This window comes from Solanum tuberosum, unplaced genomic scaffold (genome assembly GCF_000226075.1).
Source record: "Solanum tuberosum cultivar DM 1-3 516 R44 unplaced genomic scaffold, SolTub_3.0 scf00305, whole genome shotgun sequence".
Taxonomy (NCBI): Eukaryota; Viridiplantae; Streptophyta; class Magnoliopsida; order Solanales; family Solanaceae; genus Solanum; species Solanum tuberosum.
Genome location: NW_006239229.1, coordinates 271,741 through 282,163, shown reverse-complemented (window position 1 = coordinate 282,163; position 10,423 = coordinate 271,741). Strand labels below are relative to the sequence as shown.

At 32.0% G+C, this 10,423-nt stretch overlaps 1 protein-coding gene across 1 annotated transcript; it reads left to right on the top strand.

The window, feature by feature from the left end:
• The first annotated feature begins 3,448 nt into the window (after positions 1-3,448).
• Positions 3,449-6,543, top strand: LOC102603227 (beta-ureidopropionase). The gene is made up of 6 exons (XM_006359722.2): positions 3,449-3,707; positions 3,834-3,941; positions 4,802-4,990; positions 5,081-5,308; positions 5,374-5,598; positions 5,961-6,543. Exons 1-6 carry the CDS (start codon positions 3,588-3,590, stop codon positions 6,321-6,323), a joined length of 1,233 nt encoding a protein of 410 aa, XP_006359784.1. The 5' UTR covers positions 3,449-3,587; the 3' UTR covers positions 6,324-6,543.
• Positions 6,544-10,423: the final 3,880 nt, after the last annotated feature.

Sequence of the window (10,423 nt, the reverse complement as noted above, 5' to 3'; positions counted from 1 at the left end):
CTGCTATATATGCTTGATGTCGATAAAAGAGATCACCGCGAGGTAAAATTAAATTTTTCTTCTGATTCTTTTATTTTAGAAGTGTAAACTATGAAATAATTTGAATGCTCAACCTGGTATTGGAGTAATATTTTTAAAATTTAGCATTTTTTTGTTTACTTGTTTTTATCAGATGGTTCTTGCTGTTTGTTTATAGCTTGTGAAAAAAATATTTTTTTACAATGATTAACAAGAAACCCATGAAGAAGAATTTAAGTAAATAAAATTCACAAACTTAGTCACGGACTAATTTGGAAGTGAAGCATTGATCAATTTATTATAAAATATCGACTTATTATTAAAAAAATAAAAATAATGTGACATGAAAGTTCATTTAGAAAGAGAAGGTTATTTTTATTGTGTCAGGTATATTTTAAGAAAAATATGAATAACTAGGTTATATTATGATCTAAAATAAACAAAAGTGATATTATTCAATAAATTTTCAAATATGGGTGAATATCTAAGAAATTTAGGGTGTGTTTGGTATGAAGGAAAATATTTTTTTTAAAAATGTTTTCTTGAAAATAAGTTGGTTTCAAACTTTTTTTCTCATGTTTGGTTGATGAGTGAGATATTTTCCAGAAAATATTTTCTAGTGTATTATTAGCGAATGAAAAATATTTTTTTAGAAAATATCTTTTATTTTTGGTTAGAGAGTAGAAAATACTTTTTAGGAAAAATAATTTCTGACCTGAAAATAAAGAAATAATCGTTCCGGCACCCAATCCAGGACATGACCCTACTCCCGATACAGATCCGACATTCGAACTAGGACACGACCCTGACCATGCCCCGAATCGGGACACGATCCCAAGACCCAACCCATGACCTAACCCCTAGTCCCAATCCAAGACCCAACATTTGAAATGAAATATGATACCGACCCTGACTCGAGCACGACTCTCATCATCAACATCAGACTCAGGATCTAACTTTTGAATCGAAATCTAACCCGATCACCCAATTCGAGACTTCGACCCTAACCTTGACCCTAGACCTAACCCCGACTTCGAGACCCAACCCTAACCTCGATACCCGAGACCTAACTCTGACAATCGACCCGAGACTCCGACCTTGAAATTTGACCTCGACTCGAGACTTGAACCTGACCCGATACTAGAATGGGCATGATATGGTCTATCCCGAATTAATATACCATATCAAAATTTTTGATACTGTGATTTTGTTAATATGAAATATGGTATACATTTGAAAAAAAATGGTATTCGGTACGATATCTGGTATTTAGAAACAACATACCAAAATACCAAAATATAAAGTTACAGAAATAACTCATTTGTTTTACTCCCCATGTACTATTTTATATTAGTTAGTTTGACTTTGCACGAAGTTTAAGAAAGAAATGAAGAGTTTTGAAATTTGTGGTCCAAAACAAGTGATACATATTTGTGTGGTTGTAAATCATTTCATTGAGGGTATAATAAGCATTTTAAAGTCAAACTGCTGCTTAATATATAAATGTTTCATTCTTTTGGGACTGACTAAAAAGGAAAGTATAAGAGCCCGTTTGGATTGGCTTAAAAGTTGGTCAAACCTACTTTTAAGTCCGTTTTTTACTTCTGAAAGTGTTTGACAAATATAAAAAAATAACTTAAAATAAGTAAAAAATGACTTAAAATAAGGAGGAAATACATCAAATCCCCCCTGAACATGGCTGCAAAACTTACTTTAGTACTTTAACTACACGGGCGTTCAAATACCCCCGTAAACAACTTTCAAGTGAATTAAATACCTCTTTAATGGCTGATGTGGCAAATAATTAAAAAAAAGTGCGTAAAAAGTTAAAAATTAAAGAGAAAAAAATAATTGGGCTACTTTTATTTTCTTTTTAGCCAATAAGAATTTTTCTCTTCATCTTCCTCACACCCCACCATCTCTATCCACCAACAACCCTAGCCCTTTTTCTTCCTCACACCCCACCACCCCTTGCCACCCTCAACCACCACCTGCACCACCTCCTCATTTTCTTTTTCGAACTCTCTATTTTCTTTTTCTTTCTTCGAAATTCTTCACCTTCACCCTATTTCTCCTTCTTCGAACCCTCCATCCACACCCCTCTTTCTTCTTTTTTCGAACTCCACTATCCCCTTCTCCTTCTCCTTCTTCATACCCCCATTTATTTTCCATCACTAAATTCAAATTATTCTCACTTATTTTTAGATGTGATGAACAACGAAAAAAATGAAAAAAATCAACAACTTATTAATGTGCCTTAAAGATTGAATGTTTTTTAGTGAAAATGGTCTTGAGAATTTTGGATTTGTAGAGTTTGAACTTTTTTGAGAATTTTTTACTTTTTGTTTTTCTTTTTTATAATCTTAGATTAATTTTATTTTTCTTTTTTCCTTTCTAAAATTGTGAATTAAGAAAACAAAAAAGGAATAAAAAATTCAAAATTTTAATAATTATCAATGTGGCACTGACATGGCAGTGACGTGACATTGATGTGTCGATGACATGGCACGTGTGGAATACACTTGTCAGTGTGAGACTGGTCTTATAAACCTAGGGTGGATTTAAATTCACTTGAAATGAAATTAGGGAGGGTAAATAATTATATGTAAAGTTAAAGTGCTAAAGTAAGTTTTGCTGCCAAGTTCAGGGGGGATTTTATGTATTTTCTCTAAAATAAGTTACGAAGTGTTTGGTAAGGTAAAAATGATTTAAAATAAGTCAAAAATGACTTAAAATAAGTCAGAAACCAAAAGTAGGTCTCCTCCTCCTTTTTATTTTTTGACTTAAAAGTCATTTCAATTTGACTATTTATTTTTAACTTAAAAGCTATTTTTTTAAAGTCAATCCAAACGGGCTCTAAGTCATATAAACTGGGTTAGAGTGAGTATTAAAATACTAACAAATATTCAACTGAGTATTAGTATAAATTAAATGTTTAGAAGTTAAAACTTTGGCTACTCTATTTTGATTGAAATGTAATTGATTAACTAAAGGAATTGTTTGTACTTTCTTTTGAATATATATTTATCTATGTGTAATGTGTTAGTATGACGCAATTGAGACCATTTTTTAATTGTCGAAGTCGTAATACTTTATTATAAGAGTATATATTAGCTGAAGTTGAACTTTATTAGCTGGGTTATAAGAGTATATATTAGCTGGGTTATAACATTTTTTAACTTTATTATTAAAGTTAAAAAGGAAAGTTGAGGTGTGAGTTTCAAAATGATTTTGGAATATATTTTCTTACTTTTTTAGGGAAAATTATTTTTCTTAAATTCGAAGAATATAAGTTGATTTGAAAAATATTTTCCAACACATTTAAACCAATCAAACATAAGAAAATTGAAAAAAAAAAATGGTTAACAAACACACCCTTAATCTCACTTTCCCATATTCCTTGAAGATGCGAAAAAGCTAAAAGGGATTGGCGTTGGGGGCATGTGTGTTCATTAAAATATTCAAACACTGCATAAATGTTAAAAACTATATGTACTTGTTTTTGATTGAGTAAATCATCATCGGCCGCAAATCAATCATCATCATCATCACAAGAAGAAAGAGCCGAAATGGAGAAGAGAGAGGGCGAAGAGACAGAAAATGGAACAACCCAAGAGAAGGGTTCCATTTGTGGATTTGACTCTCTTTATCATCTCCTTCAAACTTCTCTCAGCCCCCAACTTTTCCAGGTGAGATCCACTTTATCAAATTTTATATGAAAATAATTTTGCGAATGAAATTTTGGGATAGAAAACTAATTTGAGATTGAAGCTTTTGTGATTTGTCTAGCCAAGGACTAACTCAAATCTCTGCAGGAAGTCAATCGAATACTTCTGGGCCTAAATTGTGGAAAGAAACTTGAGTCTATTGCTCTTCCGCAGCCGGTCAAAGCTCTCTCTGCTAATCACGACTTTGATCTTCAGGTGGCCACTTACATCTCTACTTCTATAGCTAGTATTTTAGGTTTATTAAATTCTGTTTTAGTAGGAAGAAAAGCAGAATTCTGTTTGACTCAATTAAATGGTAGTGAGTCGGATTTTGCTTTAAAACATTCAAGTGTGTAAATTCAAGTAGTATGTTAAGTTATTCCTCCCATTACTGTTTTCGAACATGTGCATAACGTAGTAAAAAAAATTAACCTGAAAAACATTATCTATTTGGTAAAAAAGATAAGGAAAAGGGGATTATGTACACCTGATTTTCAGAATTAGCATAATGGAAAGGATGGGTAGTGATTCTTCCGGTGATCACGAGAACAAGAAAAGTAAAGGATGGATAAGGAATATATGGAATGATTTCTGGTTTAAAATAACAAAAGTGCAGTCGATTCTGGGATTTCATAGTGGCTTGAATCTTACATTGTTTTATTTATGCTCAAGCATTGGCGTAGCTACATTGACCCCTTGGGTGGTCGCTCTTCGTTGAAAAATTATATTGTGTCTATAGGTTTTAAACAAATTTTTAGAAATATATACCAAGGGTTTGAATGTGCTTAGCAAAATTTCTAGCTTTGCCACAACTCAAGTAGATATGACAATCAGTGGTGGATATATATGGAAAAATGAAAAGATTTGTGTTTCCTTAACCGATTTGTTGTTATTTCGAATGAGAAATCATCTTTTCTATGGTAGTATGCATGAAGCTGATTGGGCAGATCACAGGACAACTGCCTCGGAGGAGGGAACAAAACCACCATTTTGGTCCATGACTAAAATTTCTCAGTTCTCACCATTATTTTTATCTTACATAGTTTAATGCATCAATTTTCTTCACATAAATGCAGGCTTTTAGTTTTTCTGCGGACAAAGAGTCACTTAGAGGACCTCGGATTGTGAGGGTTGGCCTCATTCAGAATTCTATTGCTCTACCCACAACTGAACCTTTCCTAAACCAAAGGGAGGCCATCTTTCAAAAGTTAATTCCCATGATTGATGCTGCAGGCTCTTCAGGAGTCAACATTCTATGCTTGCAAGTGAGTTATGACTTGGTTTTGTAAGTGTGATGAATTTATTGTCCTTTTCAAAGTTTATTCATTTTGATATTCTCTTTTACTCCTATGCAGGAGGCATGGACGATGCCATTTGCATTTTGTACTCGCGAAAAAAAATGGTGTGAATTTGCTGAAGAGATTGATGGAGAATCAACAAAATTTCTTCAGCAACTTGCACAAAAATATAACATGGTTATCATTAGTCCAATTCTTGAGAGGGACGTGAACCATGGAGAAACCCTGTGGAACACAGCAGTAATAATTGGAAATCATGGTAACATAATAGGGAAACATCGGAAGGTAAATCCCGATAACCAAATACAACATTTGGTATTCTCCAGGAACTAATACTTTGAAATTTGCAGAATCATATACCTAGAGTTGGGGACTTCAACGAGAGTACATATTATATGGAAGGGAACACTGGCCATCCCGTGTTTGAGACAGCATATGGCAAGATTGCTGTTAATATATGTTATGGAAGGCACCATCCTCTGAACTGGTTAGCTTTTGGGTTAAACGGTGCAGAAATTGTTTTCAACCCATCAGCTACTGTTGGTGAACTTAGTGAACCAATGTGGCCCATAGAGGTACTATTTCCTTTATCTGTTATGCTACAACTGTACTCAGTTAGTGTTTAGCCTTAGGGATCATAGTAGTTTGAGCAGAGAGATGTTAAAACTCCAAGGAAGAATGATTAACCAATGATAACACTGTCAGTTACAGAGAATCAAATCTGAGTTTGACAAGAAATTGTAAGAAATACTCATATTGACCAATGCCTAAACTTGGGTTGTGAAATGGTATAAAGAATGATATCACTTTTTGATAGGGGCGTCGGTAAACAACATCTAGTTTCTTGACTTTTTGTTTGTTATTGTGTTGGAAACAGGGGCATTGGTAAACAACATCTAGTTTCTTGACTTTTTGTTTGTTATTGTGTTGGAAACAGGCTCGCAACGCAGCAATAGCAAATAGTTATTTTGTTGGTTCAATTAACCGTGTCGGAACAGAAGTTTTCCCTAATCCCTTCACTTCAGGAGATGGAAAGCCACAACATGCAGATTTTGGGCATTTCTATGGTTCGAGTCATTTTTCTGCACCAGATGCTTCATGTACACCGTCTCTGGCCCGTCACAAGGATGGATTGTTGATATCTGACATGGATCTCAACCTTTGCCGGCAGTTGAAGGACAAGTGGGGATTTCGAATGACTGCTCGTTATGACGTCTATGCTGATCTACTCGGTCGTTATGTGAAACAGGATTTTGAGCCACAAGTCATTTCTGATCCCTTGTTACATAAGAGTGCTTAAAGCTCTACCTTGATCATTAAGGAAGGAAAACAGGTAAGATTGCTTTCGGGCAATCTGTAAAGTATCACAAAGTTTCCATGTTTCATGACCATGAAGTGTACGTTCAAGAACATATTTACAATAAAAGAAGTTGTGGAATTTGTACAAATACTGAATTCACAGTGGTGTTAACATCATCACTTTGGAATAACTACTTGTGTTAATCAGTACTTTTAACATAGCCTTGGTTAAGGATGGTTACGTTAAAAAAAAAGGATTGGTCAAAGAACCTAATTGAAAACTTCTACTTATTCTGTTTTGATATTTTTCCCCTCTTGCTTTATAATTCCATCAAAGCACCTGAACATGTTAAAATTTGTGCTTTAAAGCCCTCTAAGTAACCATGCCTGATTAATATCAACATCAGATCAATTTTTCTCTCAATTGATTTATGGTCAGAGGCCAAATATTTTTTATCTCATAATTTTGATTGGGTGGTATAAAATTAATGAATATACCATGATGCACAAAGATGAATTATCCAAAATAGATTGAGAAATATGTTATGTTAGTTTGTCTAACAAAACGGGGGATAATAAACAATCAAGAGTTGGAGATGCTCTTATTGAATGTTCCTGAAAGACTAAGTCTACGATATGCATGAAGTCTGATAGACCAATTGATTCTAAATAAAATAATCTGACAAGGGGGAGGAGCAAATGATTAAAATTATCATAATGTGGAGGTAATATGCTCTTGAAGAGCCTATGACATAATACTTCATGAAACCTCATGAAAGGGGTAGGTATTTTAAAATAATGAAGTCATAAGATCTCAATAAGTTATGTCGTATTGTGAACCGATACAAAGTGATACGTCGACGATATCTTTGATACAATATAGCGCAATATTGTAAAAGATTATGAGAATATGAATTCTACGTCTATTAAATCATGTTGGCGTAGAAATAATTATCAAGTGAAAAATGGAATGATACATCTTGGTAAGTGTAAAACTTATTTGACTTGCAATCTAGATACTAGAAGATGTCATACATTTAATATTGAACATTGTCACATGATAAAATTGAAATGAAAATTCTTGAAGGATTCAAAATCTAAAGCATATACAAGTTTTTGAAAAACTCGTTATAACCTCATATGGATTAAATTAGTCAAGATTCCATTGTATTGTCATACAAGTTAATAACTTGAATTGAACTCCTGAAGAGTTTTCAAAAGACAATTGATTAATTGCTTAAAGAAGTTGAGGTAAGGAATTTGCAGAATTCATTGGTCCTGAAAGGAGAATTCATAAAAGGAGATAGAAGGAAACATATTTCGATAAAAAAAAGTTCTACACATGAGCTTCCAAGAATGGTGATATCAACGTGCAAAGATTTGTCCAAGTAATAATATTGGTGATTTATTCACCAAGTCTCTATCAACCACAATTTTTGAGAAGATGGTGCACAAGCATGAAATGAGAAGATTCAAGTCTTTGGATTGATGTTCACATTACGGGGAGTTAATACGCGGTGTACTCTTTTCCCCTCACAAGGTCTTGTCCCATTGGATTTCCTTGTAAAGTTTTTAATGAAGCATCCAAAATGTGTATTATTATATGGTAAAACTTTACTAAATTAATACTCGATTAATTAATAATCTCTCTAAGATAATAATTCCTCCAGTCCCGACTTGGACCAATGAAAAAATCCACTTATTTCGATAAGATAATAGGATAATATATTTTCATAAGACCCCTATATAAATATATGGTCCCATTTATATTATAAATTAATAATTCTTAAAAGTACAAATATATCTAAGAAAATTTAGTGAAACATGATTAAATTATGTTCCTTTTTTGTTAAAATTTAAATATAGTTGAAGCTCATCTCTAACTGTTCTTATTGCATCCAAAAGTTTCAGTGTTGTCTTTTCTAATTGGACCATAAAATTGTGAAGAGTTCTAGATGCAAGTGTTTCCTTACGTGTAACTGGTTCCAAAGATATTGTATGATCTTCAACTTTATCATCAACATTGTTTTTCCAATGATATCCACAATTTGTTCTAAGCTCTGGACCTTTAAACATGTATCATTTTCATCCATCCAATACGTTATTAACGTCCGTTTTATTGCGGTAACCGAGATCATTAATCACGACCTCAAGTTCATGAATGACATTTTCACAAGTGGGTTCTTTCAAATTCTTTGAGATTTCATCCCTGAACAATTTTTCGATTAAATAATACCTCTACAAAACAATAATATTTCATGGTCCCGCCTATCTTAATTTAGAGAAGTTTTACTGTATATGTGTACTATTTTTCCTTCACTGGAGTTTTTTTCCCATTGGGTTTTATCTAGTAAGATTTTAACGAGGCATATAATCTAGGGGTGTCAATGGGACGGTTCGGTCGGTTATTTTTAAAAAATAACATCATCCCAATTTTTGGTTATTTTACAATGCATGACCAAAATTAGAATTTTTTAAACCATCCCAATCATGTCGGTTTCTTTTCGATATCGGTACGATTCGGTTAGTGATAAACTTTCAATAGAACTAATATATAGCGCGTTAGGTTTTACCGTTTTAGTGTTTAGCCATAAGCTAATTATTTGGTATATCAATATTATTATATTAATATGGGTGATTGGGTATGATTTATGAACGTATGAGTCTAGTAATTGGATCCTTTAAAAAGTTAAAACTAATTTAATCAACTACAGACCCAAAGTCTAGTGGCCTAACTTTTTATGTATTTAAAAAATAATTTAAAAAATATATTTGTATAGTAAATTTAACATATTTGGTAGTAGATAAAATATAGAGAATATATTACATATATATATGCAAGACTAATAGGTTCGGTTCGGTATTTTTTTGGTTTTTTATATAAATTAAAAAAACCATTCTAATTATTTGGGACGGTTATAAGATTAATAAAAGTTCACGGTTATATTTAAAAAAACCTATAAATCGATTTGGTATGGTTCGGTTCGATCGGTTTTTCATATCTTTTTGACATCCCTAATATAATCTATCAAATAGATATTCAAGGGGGAGTGTTATAAACATATTTGTATTATAGTGAATGTATATTATGTGGAGTCCTTTGGAAAAAAGTTAAGAATCCTACTTGAGGACCAAGTCAAATTTCTCCTATAAATAAGAGATTTTTCTTCATTGTAAATTAAATCTGTGAATCCTGAAATATCCCTCAAGAGAAATAATAAGTATTATGTCTTCTCCCTATTTTATTCTTATTATTTTATATGTTTCGTAACAAAGGAGACATTTTTTTTAAAAAATAGACGTAAACGGAGAGTAGGAAAAATAGATTGAAACACATGGATAAGTATTAGGGAACTTTCATGTGCGTGTTTGTTTTTACTCCTGCTGCTTCTACATTCAGACACACATGATTGAACACAGACATACATGAAAAAAATTAAAAATTTACTAAATGAATTTGTTAGATTTATTTTTGTTTTGACAAATTGATGTTTGATATTTGCTTTTAATAAAGTCTGACTTATTTTCGAAATTTGAGCTTATTTGTAGTAGATTTGGGGAGTAAATTTCCTGAATAGGCAGCATGTTTCAGAAATTACCTAGTGATGTTACTTTTATTTCTTTTAGAATTATAATATCATCCAACTATATATATTTTCTTAAAAATTATGCATGACATAATAATAACATCTCTCCTAATGGATGACATGTCACATTATTCCTTCTTCTTTTTAATTTTGTTTTGTTAAAACCACACATATCTTATATTTGCTAAAAGAATTCCTTCCGGCCAAATACATATATAGCCCCTCTAACTTGTCCACATTTTTCATTTTAACACTTTATCTTAGCCTTGTTCCATTTTAATCCTTAAACTCTATTTTTTATGTACCATTTTAACACGAAATACTATTTTTATGATTTCTTTATTTTTAATATATATTCTTCAATTGCAACTTCTTATTTTAAAATCGACATGTGTCAGTTAATTTTAGTTAAAAAATTAAAAATTAACAAAAATAATTCTTTTTAAAAAATAATAATTTCTTTTTAAGAGTGTTATGTATTTTTGTGTGAAAAATAACCGACGAAATTGTATTG